General features: G+C 37.7%; 2 protein-coding genes across 3 annotated transcripts in view; both read right to left on the minus strand.

The window, feature by feature from the left end:
- Window positions 1-952: 952 nt before the first annotated feature.
- LOC128879810 (facilitated trehalose transporter Tret1-2 homolog) lies at window positions 953-10,089 on the minus strand. Of its 2 annotated transcripts, XM_054129291.1 has the most exons (11): window positions 9,976-10,089; window positions 6,119-8,493; window positions 5,581-5,755; window positions 5,313-5,448; window positions 4,163-4,371; window positions 3,589-3,858; window positions 3,281-3,503; window positions 2,710-2,906; window positions 2,282-2,461; window positions 1,478-1,612; window positions 953-1,240 (listed from the first exon to the last, which is right to left on the minus strand). In XM_054129291.1, exons 2-11 carry the CDS (start codon window positions 6,133-6,135, stop codon window positions 1,166-1,168), a joined length of 1,617 nt encoding a protein of 538 aa, XP_053985266.1. In that variant the 5' UTR covers window positions 6,136-8,493; window positions 9,976-10,089; the 3' UTR covers window positions 953-1,165. The 2 variants fall into 2 exon arrangements, with proteins under 2 accessions (XP_053985266.1, XP_053985265.1); XM_054129290.1 differs by lacking the exon at window positions 9,976-10,089 and having other exon boundaries at window positions 6,119-8,494.
- Window positions 10,090-14,670: 4,581 nt separating this feature from the next.
- Window positions 14,671-20,486, minus strand: part of LOC128879890 (uncharacterized) — a 32,538-nt gene continuing 26,722 nt past the window's right edge. Inside the window, exon 6 of the mRNA XM_054129443.1 lies at window positions 14,671-20,073. Within this exon, the coding sequence (XP_053985418.1) occupies window positions 19,225-20,073 (849 nt within the window). The 3' untranslated portion in view covers window positions 14,671-19,224. The remainder of the gene's footprint in view (window positions 20,074-20,486) is intronic.

Here is a 20,486-nt window from a genome sequence, read left to right on the forward strand (position 1 = left end):
TGAGTTGCAATTTTGTTGAATTTTGAGCAGCGTCAAGTTCAACAATGATGCAAATCGCTTGTCTCGAAACTTCAACAATGTTGCAAAAGTCGAGTCGAGTCGATTTTTCGGATTTTGTCAGAACATGATATACGAATAGGTGGCAGGTTTGCGCCTACGAGCAGGTAACCGGCCCGACATATCTGTAAGTGTAGGTTGCCTAATTCAAGGGGCACATTTTACGGTACGTATCGGAATTCTGGTCCGATTATGCATTTTGGTTTGAGGAGAACTTGATATGCGAAGAGGTGGCACGAGGAATTTTTGCTACGTATCATATTCTGGCTCGAATTTTGCTTCTGGTATCAGGAGAACATGAAGCGCGAAGAGGTGGAATAACTTTTAATTGAATCTCGATACTTACCTTTTGTATCAGGAGATCATGATATGCGAAGAGGTGGCATAAGTTTTAATTGAATCTCGATACTTACCTTTTGTATCACGAGAACGTGATGTACGAGGAGATAACATTATTTTGAAGTCTGTCTCGAAACTTACCTTTTCTATCAGGACAACATGAAACGTGAAGAGGTAGCATAACTTTTAATTGAATCTCGATACTTACCTGTTGTATCAGGAGAACGTGATGAGTTTTCAGTATTATTTAGAACGAACACTTCGTTAGAAAGTGTTGAATCTCATTCTTATAAATTGGAATTTAATAGGGCAAACGACGTCAAAGGAACATATTTCAAATTTAGAGAAAGAATTCGTACTAATATGGCCATTCTTTCGGTTTCTACATCGTCAGTCTGGTTGTATATCAAGCAGACCCATTCTAATAAATTCATCCCGGGGTACATAAACGGGGTTCTACCTTCGCTCGGTTATCCAACCATTTCCTTTGTGCGACCCTAATATATCACGTAAAAAAGATCATATTAGAGGACAATAAAATTGATAACTATAGTGCTCATGATAATAATCGTTATAATTTTTGTGTTTTGGCAGTTTATAACTTTTTTACAATGTTTTTTTATACAATTTAATTAAAATAAAATTAATTAATCGAGATTTAAATTGGAATGGTACAAGCAAATATTGCGTAAGTATTATAAAATTATATAACATTCATTTCACCACATGTACACACACATACAATCTTGCGTTCATACGACGTACTGCTTTAAGCGTCATTTATAATAAACGGGTTGTTTATTCTCCTTTCTCTTGGCCGCGTTATCCAAAGTAAATTATCTTGCTGCAACAAACATAAAATGTAATATAACTTTTAAGATAGCAACTAAATTACTAAATATTATTAATGTAGCGAAGCTAAACTAAGTAATACTCTTTTATGAACAAAAAAGGAAATGCCTAGAAATTACCGCATGTCTATATTATGGAAATTGAATCTCAAAATGTAAATATGATAAATTAAAGATTTGCAATTTTAAATCGCCTCGCTATAATTAATATTTACGATTGGGACATTTACCTGAAAGTAATCTTCGATTTCTTGAAGAGTACGGTTCTTCGTTTCGGGTAAAACAACGTAGATAAATATGGTTTCCAAAAGTGCAGCAACGCCAAAAATTGCGAAAATTCCAGAAACGCCCACAGCTTCGCTCACCTTTTTCACAAAATAAGTCAAAATTGAAATATCTACATGTATTTCGATCCGTCCGAATGAACAGGACACGCGAGAATCAACGAAAGTAGCAATTTAAAATTTATGTAAAACAAAAAAAAGAAGGAAAATAAAAAATATCTCATTAAACTAATTTGAAAAATCTGCGAATCTTCAAATCGTCATTTCGGATCCAGTTATATGTTGTAAAGAAAAATGATTGAGAAACCACAATTTTCGACCAAAAGAACCCAGATTGCCTTTTACGCGATAAAGATGCGTCGCGGTGACACATTGAAACCGTATCACTGAAACTTTCTTTTCTAAAAACAGACAATTTGCACTCCGAAACCTTGAACAGTCTCGGCTGTAATGCTCTCAGCGATAAAAGATATTCAAGTATCTCCGAAAGTAACAGAATAACAAGATTCTCAAATAGTTTGAATGGAACAGATTGAATTGTTGAATTATATGAAAGATGGGGGAAATAACTTGTTCAACCTTGAATATTTCCGTTATTTATAAACATATTAACAAAATTGTCAGAGAAAAGTTGTGACCCTCAAAATAACGTAACATCCTATTCTGAGAAATTTGTCTGTAGGTCCATAAATAACGAAGATATTTAAGGTGAAACAAGTTAATGCTCCACTTTGTATAAGCGTAACCTACCATTGGGAAAATTTTTGTAATTATGAAAACGAGCAAATTGAAAACGAAGAAGTTGAAGCCACCCCCGATACCGCGAGCTCTTTGTGGAAGTAATTCGGCGATCATCAAAGGTGGAAGTATCATTAGCCCCAAAGTATTGGTTCCCACGTATATCAGTAGACAGATGCCAACGACGTAAATCTGAAATACACAAAAAAGATCGAAATTCAGAGATCAATTGATTAATTTATTCGAATAGCTTTTGAAAAACTTTTTATATTCTTTCGTCTGTCAAGTATATTATGACAAAAATCGAGACTGTACAGGAGTGTACACACCCTCCTTCAACAACCTTTTTATTCCCCGTTTTACGTTACATTCTTCTCTTTTCTTTATCTCGAGGATAATGTTTCCGCGTTCTAAGCTTTCTGTATACGTGGTTGACTTACATCAATTCCAGGGGATTTTTCCTTGAATATTATGTATCCCGCGATAATTAACGACGCCGCAGCACTTCCAAGGGCCGATAACATCCCCAAGGTTCTTCTGCCCACTTTCAACAACAGGGCGCTCGCTAGACAGCTGAATACGAGTCTGGTAAGTGCTGTAATCACGGCCGCTAAGTAGCTGTTTATGGTGTCGCCGCCTGTTCGTGACAAACAGAACAGAACAGAACAGAAATGAACGTTTAGAATGACGCGATACGATTAACTATGCAACTGTTTATTAACACGGCGAGTTCGACAATTCATAGGCCTTGAACAACTTAAATTTTTGGAGAAATAAAATTCATAGGGATCCAATCACAGTGCTCCTTTCTGTCTTGGCCCGAAAACGATCTCAAGGGTGGAAACTACCGTTCGAAATAATTCTGGTTTGCGATTGTTTTTTTCAAACCATTTTCATTCTTTCCTTTAGGAATTTTGTTAGCACTTTCCGATTTTTATCTTCGAAACTAAGGGTTAACGAGCGAGTACTGTACACCTCTGTATTCCTTTCGTGCATGTAAATTACACTCACCAATATCTTTGACGAGATCCACTGCGTAGAAAACGACAATGTACGTCCCACTGATTAGTTGAAGAATGTTGAAGATGTTGATTATCGTTAGGGGTTTCAGAATACTCGGATCGAGGATCGTGGAAATCGCTGAAGAAATATGATCCAACAACGACATGTTCTTGACTTTCCGCGCTGAATCTACTTTTGCTCGAGCCTCTAAACTCGCTATTTCGGTATTAACCTGTAAGATGAAAAAAGAAAAGAAAAGAAAAATTGAAATTTTCTGGGAACAAACGTTACCTGCGTTACCACGAGATGCACGTTACCTGCTCCATGTCTCCGCCTCTCAACCACAGCAGAGCTCTTTTGGCCTTGTCGCGTTTCTTTTTCGTCACTAGCCACGCAGGACTTTCAGGTATCAGAAGTAACGCGATCAGCGCCAGAGTAGGAAGTACTGTACCGCAAAAGGCTACCACTTCCCAAGTAAACGAGGCACCCAAGCCGTATACCAGCAGGATACCGAGACTATAAAATGTGAGCGAGCCACCCGTTAGAAGTCCACGGAGTCCTGGGTCAGACATTTCGCCCAGGAGGACCTGTTGTAATCAATTTTCGGACTTGTGTGTCAAATGATATTACTTGTACTTGGTGTTTCTAAAATCAGATGTAATTTGAGAAAGAATATTTCTCAGATTCTCAGAACAGATTCTTTTTAAGAAACAATCGATTTAATATACTTTTTTTTATTATTAAAATAATGATTCAAATTACACGATTCTATTGCATCTTGGTGCTAAGGGCAAATACTTCAAATATGCCTGGCAGCGAATGGGTTAAAAGAATGACTTAATATTATATCCTTTTCTATATTTATTATATAAATGCATGTCCGTATCGTACCTGAGCTGGCACAGCCATTAGACCAACAGACAGACCCAACGTGACTCTTCCTATCAAAAGGGTTGTTATGCTTCTGGATAAACCTATAACGATCCAACCAGCACATAGTGGTACAGCCGCTAACTGTAACGAACCACGTCTACCGATCGCATCTAGAAGTGGACCAGACAGTAGCGATCCCACAGGTGTTGCTAGACTGTGAACCGAAGCTGCAAAATAAAGTATCACCGTCCGCGTAACAATTTCCATGTGTTAATTGTTTGACGAAACGTTTCATGTTTTTCAAAATTATTTAAAAACCGCACGAACCTTCGGTTCGTCCTAGCAATTCACGTGAATTCACAAAATTCTGGCAACTAAACAAACCGGTCTGAAAAATTTCAACCACTAAATCTGAATTCATTTTATCCGGTGTAAATGATTTTTAAGAAAGGTTGCAGTATTAAATGAACAAGTGTAAGGACCAACTTGCGTGCAACCTACGTAAATATTGACATAAGGTTCGTTAATTCGAGGTTTCGCTGATCGTATCGTTCTCCGTAGAATTTAATCGCGTAATTTTCTGCGATTACGCCGTGAGGGTGTTCTGCCACTTGAAAAATATCTCTCAATGACAAGGTGAAATCCTTGGTGATTAAACTTGGCCGAGACTCTCATTGATAAAAATTACCCAATCGACGTTATGTAGGTCAATCACAACACGCAACGCGCTGCAAACAGCTAGACGGTTTAACCAGTAATCTGCACTACGCTGATTGCTATCTAGCCTTGAAGCTGTCGACTGGTTATTGAACTTTCTCTAGCTACGAATGACTTTACAGAAACAGAACTGTATCTTTTTTTTTTCTTTTTTTTTTTCTCTTGCCTCGAGTAACGATGAGTAATCGTTAATGGATAATTGCGTTACTGCGAATAGACGATTCGTTCACCAAGGCGATAGCAATCTTCTCGTATGCAGTTTTCTGACAGCGGTCGAGACGAGAAGGAAGAGACACCTTCACTCGTACATTGAATCATAAACATGTCAAACATCGATTAGGTCGCACGAAACACGTTTTCGTGTTTGTGAATAATTCTATAATAGTTGATGTCAGAGTCGACACTTTGTTTATCGATTGTTTATTTCCTAATTTTCGAACGTGTGCCGTACCTATCCAGGATCTAAGCTCGCGATCGGCGTGCATTGTGCCATTGTTTTCAGCCAATTGTGGTAGGAGTATAGCACTGTAACCAATTGGCATTCCCCCGCCGGCTGCCAGCAAAACGACTGCACCCGACACCAAAAACTAAAAGCACATTATCGATATTTATCAATAACAGTATATAGAATACATCTCGTAGTTGATCATTTACGAAATGGAATGTTTGTTTGATTCGATATAAACGTACATTATTATTATTATTATTATTATTCTCACCTGTGCAAAGACACCCTTTGCATTCGAACCATGCTGTTTCACGCCATTTTTCTCATCAACAGTATTGTACTTTGTGTTAGTATTGTTGTTTTCTATGTCTTCACAAACATCCTGGACTATGTTCATTTCCACAGAATCAACGGGATGATAACCCAGCATGGAATCGCGTTCTCCGCTACAGTCAAGGTGATCGACAAAAGTGTATAGATAACGTGTATTAAACATGTTTATGCTTTCAGCAAAGAATAAAGATATTTAAATTTGTCTAACACGCGACGTAGAAAATGATAGATGAGTTTAACATAAATTTAAATTATAGAAATTACAAAATTTAAATGAGAACATTAATTAAAATAGAACGTTAACAACATTCCTCGTTTATTGAAAACGAATGCGAGTCGAGTTAAATTGAATAATTATTTAATTAAAATGATAAAGAAGCGGTGTGAAACGATCTGAGAAATTTAGCTAGGCAGAAGTCACCCTAGAGTTTAGAGTGTCTTCCAGAGCCAAGTTTTAATACTATGTACATAATTACCTTTCTGGTGGCGCCATGTTGAAATAGGTCTAATCGAATTCCAAATGTCAACTCAATTAGTTCTGACAAACTCTTCGCCAGTGTCTCCACTCTTACGGTTTAACGACCCTATCTGAATTTTATACGTCCTTTCTATATTTCATTAGTCTTCTGTGTTTAGAGTTGATCGCAAGTGGCACGATATATTCCATGAAACTACATCTACATTAAAAATTGATACGGTATATATACTTATATTTTAGTTTGTTTCACTTCAATATTTCCGAATTAACTTCTTCCTAAATCCAAAGCACTCGAATTCTAGTTTTCTTCGGATCCTTTATCGTAAGATGATCACAGCCATATTAAAATCGCAATCAAATCCTTCAATCTTTTAACTATACACTTGAACGAACCCAGTTTCTTCGGACAGAATTTGTCTCACTAAGATGGGCTGCGTCTAACGACTCTCAGGCTCGAGTCTTTTTTAGCTTCAATTGTCAAAAGTCTGCCACGGGCAAATCGAGCACACGCGGGTTGCACTCGAATGAAAACGACGCTTTAAACGCTCGCGTATTAAATTCGATGAAAATCTCCCTCTACCCCTTCCTTCTTTAAGAAGAGGCGCTTGCGTTGCGTGTTCTACGTCTTTTTGATACGTCACTATCGGAAGTAAACGCAAGAGATTGGATAATGAAATCGTGGCTAACCGAGCGTTGTCCCACTGGATCGTTATTAATTTGAACGGTTGGCTCGTTTGAAAACAAATCGCACGGCTTCACTGTTTCACGCACGAATGCCAACCATTCATTTTCGAATGTTGAACTTCCAGCAAACAGCCTTCGGGGACGTTCCTCTCTGATTTAGTCGATCGATTGTTTCTCACTTCGCAAGATGAAATTCCTTTTAACCGTAAATATTACTAATCCACTAATTGGGATGATGCTTATCACGTTAAATATCTCATTATTTTCACATTAATCTCTATCGTCCTATACGACGAAATAATATCACTGTGTTCTTCACTTTTTCTTCTAACTTTAACGAATTCTCTAATATCTTACTTTTCAATTGAACACGAAACAAAGTAGTACACGAAATTTGAAAGTCCTCGTGGTACTTGTGTTTTCTCAGATAATCCCTAGTGTTTAATTATCGCAAACATGAGCCGATAAGAGACGCAAAACGCTTCCGATTTATTGCTCGAGTACAGCCAGTCTTACCTTCCAATGGTTGCTCATGAATTAAATCTCTTCAAGACGGTGGTCAGACGATTCACAATTACTTTCAACTGAATACTCTGTGTGCACATTTATTCCAGCCATTCATCCCGACTCGTACGTTTATGTTACCACAGTGTGGTCGCAACGTGATACCAGAAGCTCGAACGATGGTAGCGAAAGTAGCATTCTCTTAATTACCGTGTGTTCAATCCGGGGCTTATCCAGATTTCGGTGTCGTGCTACCATAGCATGTTTCTCGGACGCTTTACTGCACACCACCCCTAGGAAATATGATAATGGATAATAACGATAACCCTGCACGAACACGGTACAATTCTGTGCAATTATTCTGTAGAATTCTCCCCTTATTCCAATCTCTTGTTCCTTTTGCTATTTTTTTTTCTTTTTTTATTCGAAGAAGTATGATCTTCCTATTTTTAACGAATGAATCTCGTGGAGTAGCTTTAAGTTATCTTGTGATTCATCTTAATACCGACATATCTGCACCAATCGAGTATAATTTTGTAGAATCCACTTGTTGAATCCCGTATTCGAATCTCCCCCTCCTTTTGCTATTTTTCTTCAGGCAAGAAAAATCCTCCGATTTGAAATGAACGAATTTCTTAGGGTACCTTTAGGCTACCTTGTGATTCACTTCAAGAAAGCAACATTCCACCATGTGAATGGTATCTCGATTCGAAACTATCACTGTTTGCAGAACGCGCACTGGAGTAGACTTCCACCACGTAAAATCCAGCAAAGCGTGGAGCACGTTTCGCGTGTTAGATGAGGTATGCCAGATAGACGGCGGGGAACTCGTTTGACTTTGATCGCGTTGGCTGAACTGAATGAACCATTCGCCCGTCGACTCTCTTATAAGCCGGTCGCTTCGATTAGGTCCCTTTCTCAGCGTGGATCGTGGACGTACCAGAGTCACGATTGCTCCTAACTGGTTCACCTTCGGCTACGGATGCACGAAGATCAGGTTCGACGAAGATCGAGTGGGAAGCTGCGAACTAGGAAACGGAATTCCGTTTCTCTTCTTCCTCGTTTCCGTAAGCGCAGTATTTTCAAAGTTTCACGGAAACCACTTCTCGATGCTGGATCAGTGTTTCGTGTGTATTACACTACAGTGTAGTCTGGGCTTGACGAAGGAAACCTTTTCGCCGGACTCTATGGAGTTGAATGAAATTGGATTTCTTTTTATTGTGGACAAAGTTGAGAAAAGGTTCGATTGATCATCTCGATACATTGAACGAGATGTTTCTAACAAAATTGTAATTTGTACCGTCTTGTGGGCGAAATGTCTCCTTCGAGATTTTCTATTTTTCTATTTTCAGTTTGATTGAAATTACATTAACCGAGTGACGACATGACGCATCGATGAGACGGCAAAGAGACGGCCAATCTAATCCATTGACCGGTATACGTCGCTGATCTCTACAAGTAATCCGCCATGACGTTGCCACAAGTTATTTTACGAAATAGGATAACATAGGCAAATACATGTCGAAAATGATATAATCGTCAAACGTGATAGCCTATGATTTGAATGATCGATATGTCTGGCGTTAACGCATCGACACTTTCGAGTGACGATGGATGTATGTTCTTTGTACATGATATGTGTAATCTTGACAGTTCCACCGAAGCGACAAATTCGACACTGTTTGCTCGTCATGATATATATTCGTCATCGAATGATATAATATAGTTGATCGGTGATAACATTCTGTAATGAAGTGAAACCATAAAATAATTCCATTACTTTGCAAAAAGTACCTGATGTTTATTCCTAAATTGCAATACTATTCCTTAGCTTTTGTCGATCCTTCCTAAATAAAATGTAACTTAATATCAAATATTCAGTTAAAATTTCATCAGACAGAAAGGAAACGAAGGAAACAATAATACTGAAAATAGATAATGTTTGGAAAAAAAAACAGTAAAGAAAAATCCAAGATGTTACTCCAAAGAGTGTCGAAATTCGCTTGGAATGAGCGTATGTATACGGATTGATCTTACAATCGCATGGCTTCTCTGAACTCCGCATACAGGTATGTAAGTAAGTAAACTGCGGGGACAAAATGATAACACACTTTGATTTACAAAGTATTTAGTAGTACTCGAGATTTTTCTGGAATAAAACGTAACAGTATGGCATTACATAATTCGTATGACAAATCACGAGACGAAATTAAACGTACTCTGCGCTAACTACCGAATGAATAGCAAAAAATTCAAACTCGATGTCTAGATTATAGACAGGTAGACAAATAGGCAAGTAGATAATTTGTTCCTTGTAATTTTTTACGTAAGGAAGAACTTTGTTGCAAATCATATCGTTTGCAAATCATATCGTTTGCAAATCATATACACATTTTAAAATATATCACATAACTAACACCAATTCGTTCATTTTGTAAATAACCAGGGAAGAATTTCGACCTTAAAAGTGAAAATAAAAATCATGCAACAGAGAGTTCGTTATTATATTATTTGATATAAAATCTCGATCAAGAACAAAACACGTTTTATCAAATATTTTGATTACAAATACGAATTTGATGCACGTCGCCGACAGACAACCCTTTTATACTGTTCTTGTTTTCGTACGTAACAACGCTATCAAATAAAATACCGCTTTACACTCACCTTACGTATACTATAACTTTTGCCAATCAACTTCTGACAAGAATGTTACCACAACGCGATTCTCGCGCAACTGATTCCCTGTACATTTATCATGGCATTAGCATCGTGAGAGTGTGTTATACGATTCTGACTTGCAACTTTTTACCAGTCGCATTAGCCACGTTTTTTCATGTGGACGATTTGCCCAGAAAGAATTAGCAAAGATTACGCTTCGCTCTATGAATATTGAAATCGTAAAGTTTCGTCGGCATACCATTTAACTGTCGTCCAAGCGATATGATAAATTATCCTCGAGACAAAGTCGATGGCTTGTGCAAACAAAACAGCTCGTTAATAAGTCAGTGTATAATTGTATACATACTAGGTATCTAGAGGTATCGTAATAATAATATTAAAAGGTAAATATTAATAGTAACAGGTTTTTGAAAAGGGGCAAGAAACTACAAAATCCACATGGTACGTAATAATATACAAAATTATTGAACGTAAAATTTATATTATAATATTTGGCAAAGTAAAATTAATTAATCAGTATTTTGCATAAAGATCCGCGGTCTACTAACGACCGAGTATTTACTAGTTAGCGGTGACATGGAAGAAAAATTATTAGTCATTAGCTACAAAGAATCCTAACCGCAGTTAATATTCTTTAGTTAACTAGTCGTGATCGCAAGAAAGAATAAATTCATATTCATTAGTCATTTTTGCGATTATATTTTGCACGACTTTCGTTCAGACTAGCGTCCTCGAGTTAGGGGACGTTGTAAAGGGTATGAAAATGCGAATATGTAGTAACATCGGAGGTAATACTATTCGGAATAGCAAAGGAAGTGGCAATGGCAATGACTATGGTAATGTCAACGTCAATGCTACCGCCAGTAATGGTAGAAATGGCCCTGGGCATTACAGTAGGAATAGCAATAATAACGGATACGCACACATGACTGACATGCAGCCACAAGCAGTAAACCTGTGTCGTTTTAAGAGATAGTAACGCAATCGGTATAAATAAACATACACGCTTGCACCGAAGTAAAAATGCAATTTTACGTGCTACATTGTGTAGGATTCGAAAGCTTCCCTTGTGACTATAAAATATCGTATAAAAGTAGGCAATTGTTCGTTTCTTCCTTTCTTTGAATAATATCGTAAAAGGGCTTTAGGATTTCGTTTTTTTATTTAATATAAATATATAAATTATGATTATCGTCTAAATCAATGAATGAAACTGAATTTCAAATTAATTCAATTTTCCACTCAGTCGCCAAATGTCTTTCGGTAAAATTAATTTTTCTTTTCGGAGTGGTGTCACCCAAAGAGTTTGTCCGATGCACTGATCCGTGTCCATTGCCTGATTGTTTCGATCGTTTCACCTCTTACCTCTGGTTTTAACGTGACCGAGCGCTGCTGAAATCGCGAGTCACCGAAGCAAAGAATGGTCTGCAGCAGACATAAAAACAGAGGTAGCAAGAAGCCGGGTTCATTCGTCTGACGTCCGATAACCTTGACCCGATATTCGGATAACTGGCCAGCAAGGCTGACGACTAAACTTGACCCGTTACATTGAGGCTACTTTGTGCTCGTGGTCAGTTGCACGAAGCGATCGTTTTCTGTGGAAGACGACCTAGAACGACCGCTATTCGATTACGTAATACAGGTAGTGAAAGTATAACTAGATCGAATAGGATTAATCCTTCGCGACTATTCCATTGTGCGCAATGGGATAACTTATCTAATATAAATAGTTTTCCAATAATCATGTAATTAAAAATAATTCATTATATTTTTATCCATTATTTATTTTTTAAAGCAATTAGTTGTCTGTACGTATAAAACCAATTAATTTTAATCTCAATATGTATCAGAATACCGTATGTAGTAACAATGTAAGGTAGTAACGAATGAATTCCTTAAGGAAGAGAATTCTCCAATCGTTGTTAAATCAGTGCAAATTTCCCAATTATCTAATTTGTTGGCAATTTTACGTTTCTGGATTTCCTGGGATTTTTCAGCGCACGAAGAAATAATAACGCAAGCTGAACTGACAATGATCGAGCATTTCCGGCGCAAAGCTTAAAGTCTCTTTCCGCTTCTATCCACGTTTATTTCTATTAGCTGTCGTCTCTTTCTCCAAACGTTTCTTGCTACTCTTTCTCGTGTTTAAACTCATCAACGATACTTTTCAGCAGATACAATTTTTAAGGTGGTTCAGATCGTCTCATAACTTTGAAAACTTAACCTTAATTTTGTTTCCGTTTTATGTGATGCTCCCTGTATACTAGTTCATATATTATACGATGCATCGTTATACGAGCTTCTCTTCCTGGCATGATCATCGCGCCGTTAAGGTAGGCTATACACGGATATCGCAGCTATCTTCTGCGGTTTAAACGCTGTTGAATCAGCTCGCCAGGAAGTACAAAACTTAACGTTACCATAAAACGGATATAGAGTAACGTATAAGAAAATTATTAGCGTAAATATTATGTAACATTTACTATTACACATGCGGCGCGGAATTGTTAGTATATCCGAATTCTCAATTGCCACATTAATCGGTAATTTCAAACTGGATCTGTAATCTTCAACCATAAATCAATAATTAGTCTCTCAGAGTTAATGGCATCCGGTTATTCATTAATCATCGATTCTGGTTTCTAGTGATTTAGTAATCCCAACGGTGGATTACGTTTCACTCGGTATTACTACAGGCATATGTGTGTAGAATAGAACCGAACAGTTTATCGTTCAAGCGAGGAACCATTAGTATTTGAATTATTTCGAGAATTGACTTTACAAAGTCCTTAAAGAACAACATATACAAATTTGAATTTGTCTTTTCATCGGCTACCTAAACCTAAACCTAAAAATAAATGCCAATGGCCTCGAAATCTCCTTAAAAAATGACCTAGAGAACAAAATGGTCCCATCATAGCACGCGCTCTTTGAAACAGCGTAACTTTGCCCTATAGATTCCTTTTATAGATCCAGAAATAACGACGACAATCGGACGTTACCATTTCAATGCTTCACCCTGTGTATTATAAAGCGAACCTGGAAGGTAATCTACATAGGTACGGTGGCCAAGTTGCGGTGGCGAAAGTTAATCCGCGGCTCGCCTTCCGGAACTTCTACAGTTTCAATAGCTCGTAGAATCAATCTGTCCAGCGTACACATTGCGTACTGGTAAATCAAAGTTACATGGTGCATTCTTATCGTCTCGTAATCTACCAGCCGAATGTACGAAACCGTTTAATTTAATTCTACGTTTCACGATAAGAACGAAGAACCATTAATTCTGCGGTATTAACGTTAGCTTCAGCCCGCGTCAAATGTAGCAATTACAACATCGATTTATGATCGACAGACTAAATATTTAATTCAATTACAATGTCACGCACTCGTGTAATCTGCGTGACTGGTAATCGTCGTACGCAATCAGTTTGATAACGGATGAAACTCTCGAGTGGATGCAAATTTTTAATAACGACACCGAGATAAAGAAGATTTCGTTCACTTTATGGTAGCGTGATGACGGAATGGTAAAATTCTATGATACATTACTGTTTATAAAAAATTACAGTTTGGCTTAATCGTCTTGTAACAACAAAGACATTTCAAGCACGCTTTAACATCGAGGTGCGACGAAGGATAGAAGTGGTAAGCTCCGCTTTAATCCTAGCGGAAAACTGTCGATGGTCATGTTCAAAAAACCAACGAGACTCGAATGGTTAGGGGAGTTTTTGCCCTTACGGTGATCACCCCTTGGTAGAAGTCGATAAAACGTAATGATCTCTGATCCTTCTTACCGTACATATGCGTCGACACCATCATCCATCATTCGGTCGCGTTGGCGACGCGTCGAGGACGTAACAAGTGACCGTGTTCCTGCAGATTCCAAGGTCCTGACAGACGGACCTGATAAATGGTCTCTACGGTTTAGAAAAAATATTCCTAATGTCGCAGTTCCTTAAACAAAAACCAGCATTCCGGAGAGCAAGACTCGAAGGTCCGATGCTGTTTTACTCAACAAGTCACCCAGTGGAAGATACTGAACATTTCTCTCTGCTAAAAGCTTCAGGTAGGGGAGACTGGGGTCTATTATTTGGGACCTTTGATTACCAGACTTGTAAATTATAATGTATTACAGTACAATGCGGTACGGTACAGCATGATACATTATACAGGGTGTCTCAGGATTAGCGTAAGAACCGGAAATGGGTGGTAGCTGAAACCGAATGGTGTTTCGTTTTTTAATTATTATTGCGTCATTTATTATTTACAAATGAATCCTTCTATTAGCAAATAATATGGCTAACCTCCATGGCAGATTAAGCTTAAAATTGTGTCAAGGTGTTGACTTACCGTACCCTTGAATCACATTATCCTCAATAATCTTTAAAAGGAGGACACGTCACTGCCATGGTGCTCGTAGTACGTTCAACCTTCATAAATCATAATAATTTTATCGTCAAAAACAGACTACTAAATTATTCCTTTCGACAGTCCTATCGTTCAATCAAATAAAAATTAACTAAACAGTGAATCGAAGAATGAAATTTAGAGCATTCGTATTACTTGCAAGAATTGTTAAGTTCCACGTGAAATCTGGCTCCACGAAAGTGTTGGGAAACCCTCTCTGGTTATAAATAAAACAGCCATAAATGAATAAATGAAAACAGCCATACGCCTTCAAAATATGTAGTATTCTTTATTTATACAGACGGTCGTAAGGTTGCCTATAAATGTTTAGTATTCGAAGAAGGTAACGATCATAATAACAGGTGCTATTACAACCTCGACGAACAAATTCTCGATATAATCCCTGAGCATGCATTATTTTTCTTTTCTCATTTTAAGTGTCGATCCGTTGTTCGACACCGATGGCATCACTTGAAGGAATCAAGCAACGCGAGTTTGTTCACGAACCTTAACCCTTTCGACCAAGCTGTTTTCTATTCGAATTCTATTCGTTTCTTTTTTAGAAATCAATGGTATTAAACTGTGGTTTTCTCAATATTCATTCATTTCTTTCGTTACTAATTCGTTATAATTTTTGTTATTAATTTCTTTATATCATAGCTCGGGCACCTCGGGATTGCTAAACCCGTACTGTAGCTATAATCAAACATAGCTACAGCCCCTGAGGGGATTAATTAATAATTTATGGATTGATCCAATCAATTAGAGAATACCCCATCTGTATAAATGTCCCATCGCAAATGATGTTCATTTTTTAACGTATGTTCCTGTGACTCTTGTAATCCGATTAACGGTAACCAAATATACACAGTTTATTCCAAAACTCCTTCTGTATGGTAATAATTATAAATTTAAATACATTTCTTCTGAAGAAATACAATTTTTATTGCGGTCGTGTAGCTTTAGAAAACTCCACTGAAAATCTTCTTTCGAAATTACTGGGACGTATGACGTATCGCTAGGGTCAAAAGGGTTAAGTGTTACAATGATGTATCGTATCGTACTTGATCCGAAACTTGTTCTTACGTCTAAGAAAATCTATGCTAGAGAAATTACTGGTCCTATTCGAGGAATAGAGTAGTATCTACCTGATGTAACCCTAACAAAGTGAAGACGTTGGAGAGAGATAATTGGAAAACTGGACTATACTTGGATCTATCATAGTAAAGAGTAGAATAGTCGAGAAAGATTAACGATAGAGGTAGAGGATTGGATACTCTTAACAATGGGACTTTGCTGTATTCGAAGTATGCTCGATGTATTCAATCAAAAACGACGTGATTATTGGTGAGAGTTCATTTTAGTCCTTTAGTTTATTTCGGTTTTTTTTTGTTGTCTAGAAAACTGTCACGTCCTTGTATAACGGATTCCAATACGCCGTGTGTTCGCTACTTTTGTGTTTCCGTTCTTTCAGTCGTTGAAACAGCGTTCGAGAATCGATAAATGACTTTTTTCTTTATTTTACTTTACCGCGAGGCTGAATTAATTCCACGACTGTCATTTCTACCTCCAGAACGACGTATCGAGGGAAAATGGTTACCGACTGCTTATGGTTTTCACGTGAAAAGACCATCTTTCGATAATAGCTGTCTATCTGGCCATCAAATGATAACGGCAATGTTAATATAAACGGTAAACATTTTATAGAAAACTAAACCAAATGGCAGTATACATTTTCACAGTAAATGGAGAAAATCATTCCAAATATTGAAACGAACGTTTCATGTTCCATCGTATAAAGTTCCATGCTATTATAAAATATGCATTAGTATTTTCATAATTAACATATTGCTTCTGATTCCCGGTAAACTGCTTTCGATGCGCTTAATTAAGTTTTAATTAAATCGAGAAGAGAATTCGTACGAATAATACATAAACGTAATTAGGATTTATTTCCAATTACAAAAAAAAAAAAATCAATTTGGAATATTCTATGCAGTTAGTGATTAAATAACCAAGCAATTGGTATTTTAGTCGATTAACATTGTAAAAACTTTATTTTGGCAGAGCCAAGAAAAGTAGAAAATCGGTTGCAGATATAATTTTGGAGTAGAAATGAATATATTGCAACATGGTAATTCGGTCAGTATAATAGTAATATTCGGTTCAGTAATCATTTAAAAAGTTCATGTTTATGCAATCAATTTCCATAACGACGTTTGCGTACCGCTTTCGTGATTAATCGAGGATCGTGTACTTTCATTTTGGAAGCCACTAATTTTAGATCGATAGCATCTTGTAAGGCCGTTGCACTCGAATGCCAATCGTCCTAAGAATAAACTGGGCTGGCTATGCTCGAGTATTACTACTCTGTACATCATCTGCTTGCATCAAAGCTTTCAACGTGAAGTGCAATTGACTCGGTATTCATAAAGCTATTCATTTCAAAATAGCGGTTATTCCAAAAGGAGCATCGTAATTTCGATATTTAACACTAAACTGCCAAGCTAGTTAATTTGGTCTTTTTATTTCAAACTTCTATCTAGAGTCACTCGATTAATTATCGATACTTTTACAGCAATTTTTGGGGGACAATCTTTGTAAGGAAGAAATAACTTGATTTGTGAATTAGTTTACTTCTCCTCTTTATAATTTGTTTTATTAAAATACAAAATGCTAAATTTCCTTGTAGGAAACTTTTCATTATAAAGAATCGTAAAAAGAAAACACATAAATGTATTGAAAAAGAATTCATAGATCACCGCGCAATAAATCTCCGTTTGAAAAACTTCCGTTTACTCTCTGGCACTTAATGTACCGCAGCGCTTAGGGATTCAGATATCTTCCCTTGTTGAACAAAAAAAAAAAAAAAACGCAGTTAGCATGCAAATTAGAATGGGTTCCTTATGCGACGTTTAATGTGACCTCGTAAAAACCGACTGTAACAAGTACAAACGCCATTAACGTGAAGCATTTCGCATCTTTAAGAGCCTAACTATCTCAAATCATTTTCGACTTTCTTTGGCCAGTTGTCGAACAACTAGCTAGCTTTCGATGAATTTTCATCAACGTCGTTTTTGATAGAACGTTAACGTCTAACAGTTAACAGCACAAGTCCGCAGTAGTGATACGTTAAATATATTTTTGTTCCTCTTGTTACCGCAATACAATTACCACGATACAATTCCTGGAAAAATAGTTTGCATCATTTGTTTACAGGTCCCATCTGTAAGACGGGGCCCCAACACAATTACAATATTGTATTTGATATCACATTTTATCAATGCAATTATTTTAACTTGTGTATTTCAGTCTGTATCTATAAGAAAAAACATTTGAATAATTGCAACACAAAAGTGACAATTAAAATTGCGAATAAACGCTCACAATTAAGTTGGTCAATAACATAATACGCTACAATTACTCTGTTTCGAATAAATAATTACATACACAAATCACTCGTGTATCAATTGAGACAAAGTAATTCGATCCTGAAACGGTTAACAATGGAATGACGAGGACGTGAGTGCTTGCATGGCTGCGTACTAAGCCTCCCGACATGTGAATTGTGCGAGCCGGAAGTCGTACCCTGAAACTTTAATTGCCTGTATGTCGGAAACGAATACTCAGTCTGCAAAGTGGTAGAGAACATTTCTATTGGTTTTGGCACGAGCTATGCGAATATTTCAACACGTCCCATAATATTGGCCTACTCCTCCATGTTAGCGCAAACCAATCTCGTTCAACTTTATCCGCTTCCTCTAGTTACATTTACCAGCAAACCGAGAGTATTACTTTCAAAGATATTAGTGTACTATTCTGTCTCTTGATACCGTCATCTTAAACGTTCTTTACAAGTAAAGGATTTTCCAAACAGGGCTTTGGGATTGTATATTTCTTTTAATAAGAAAACACACATCTGTTGAAAATATAAAAAGACCTTTGACTGCTTCTTCAATTTTTCTTTCAAATCGAAAATCGTATCATGTTCCATGAAATTTGTGTTTTCTTAAAAATCTTGAAGCCCCTTTTGGAAAATTTGTATTATAAGTAGCTTTAAGATGAGAATATATCAATGTTGAAAACTCTCGAATGAACGCTATGGGTCATCGATACTTTTCAAATAGTCATGGTGTATGACCTATCGCTTTACCTTTTACCTTTATCGATTCGAATGCGTATGTAGCAATCCATGCGCCAGTATCAAGCGTATTGCGCTACGCAGTTTACGATAATTAGTGATACCTTGGATGCCGACGTATTAAATTCCAAATTGAACACGGAGCTATTACGATATTCGTAACGAGTGTTTGCTTTTCCAATCAAACGGTGTTTATGGATTAATCTAATGTTTCGCGGACTTTGCTGCGATCAAACAAAATTTCTGACGAGGGTAAACTTCTTAATTCACATTTATAATTAATGTAAAATATTGCAAGAAACATTTTGTTCGTTGAACAAAAAAATTATTCTTTTTTTTCGAAAGCTTTTGTAGATTTCACTTTAAGACACGATATTTTTGATAATAGAAACTAATAACACGAAAGTTTTTAATTTTAATTTTTAATTAAAATAAAATAGTACGAGAAGCATTTGATTTATTCAATAAAATTATATTCTTTTTCTCTTCTGAGAGCTTGCACTTATCGAATGTTATTTCCATCTTTAATCTATTCAAACTTTATCCTTCTCAATCTCGTTAACGCTATCGATGTTAAAATACTTGTTCACCTAGTACCCGTTCCAGTTGCTTCCTCTTCCTCTGAGCAATCTTAGCCAGTAGCGAGCCTCACCGTTAGTGGAGTAATTTCAATCAAAAAATTCGTTTTACACGCAAGTAGCCTTGTACCCAAACACAACGTCCGAGGTTTTGCTGCAACAAGGCTGATCGAAATGGTAACTCGCGAGTTTCTTCTCCTTCTGTGCGCACTTGGCGAACACTTCCTGCTGCTCCTGCTGGTCCATCGCGGACTTATCCTTCTCAATCTTATCGATGTTACAGAAACTGGAACGCCTGACGACCTGAGCGGACCGCGTAGTCAACTCGTCTTTCTCCGAGAAATTACAGATGCTGACGCGTCTCTCCCTCAACAGAGACTTCGCCGTGGATAGACTCGGCCTGGCAAGAACATCGGTTCTGTCAAAGTGGTAAGCGCTACCCGTGCGATCCCGCTGCAGAGGCCTGGCGAGGACATCCATCCTGTCAAAGTGGCAAATGCTCCCGCCTCGATCTCTCTGCAGTGGCCGAGCGAGCACGTCCGTTCTATCGAATTGACAAATGCTCATGCCGCGGTCGCGGTGCCACGATTTCTGCGGAGCGTCGTAGTAACAAATGCTCATCCCTCTGTCGCGTGGCGAGGACTTGAACGCGTCGTTCCTCTCCGATTGGCAGACGCTGGTCCTGCGATCGCAAGGCAACAGTTTCGTGGACTCGCTGGCTGGTTTGAGGTTCCTCGACGCGTCTGGATCGCTGTTATCTTGAGGGACGGTCTCGGGAATGAACAAGGACTGCAGATCGAACGCGCTCTTCGTGCGACGGGGAGTCCTCTGGCTGGCTGGTAGCAAGGAAGCGCTGGACCCGATGAAGACGCTGTTTTGCCGCGGACGTGCGTGACCCGTCACGCAGGCCAACTCGTCCCCGCAGAGAACGTTACATTTCGAGTACGTGCGCCGCGTCTGGGAACAGGGAAAGCGATAATTCCTGGGTGAGTTTCGTTTTCAGATGGAGCCTTCCGGAGTAAGAAAACACGCTTGCGGGATTTGTGCTTGGCGTGTTGGCGAAGGTACGTTTACTCGATGAATAAAGATCGTTCTATATTAGAAGACAATTTCATGTATGGAGTAAAAAGTTGAAGGTTGTATCTATTATTCGTCGAATAAAAACAACTAGAATTATTAATCGTCGACGAATAACGATTAAATACATTTATTCGAGGGAAACTTCTTCGATGAATAATGGCACTTGTTTATTGCAAGTAAAGTTATTCGACGAATAAGCATACTTCTTTAGTAGACATGTTTGGCGACTGAAAAGTGAACGAAAATACGTATGTATGTGCGTGTTTATTGGTTTATGCGATTATTTCTAC

Source organism: Hylaeus volcanicus, chromosome 7 (assembly GCF_026283585.1).
Source record: "Hylaeus volcanicus isolate JK05 chromosome 7, UHH_iyHylVolc1.0_haploid, whole genome shotgun sequence".
NCBI classification, from domain to species: domain Eukaryota; kingdom Metazoa; phylum Arthropoda; class Insecta; order Hymenoptera; family Colletidae; genus Hylaeus; species Hylaeus volcanicus.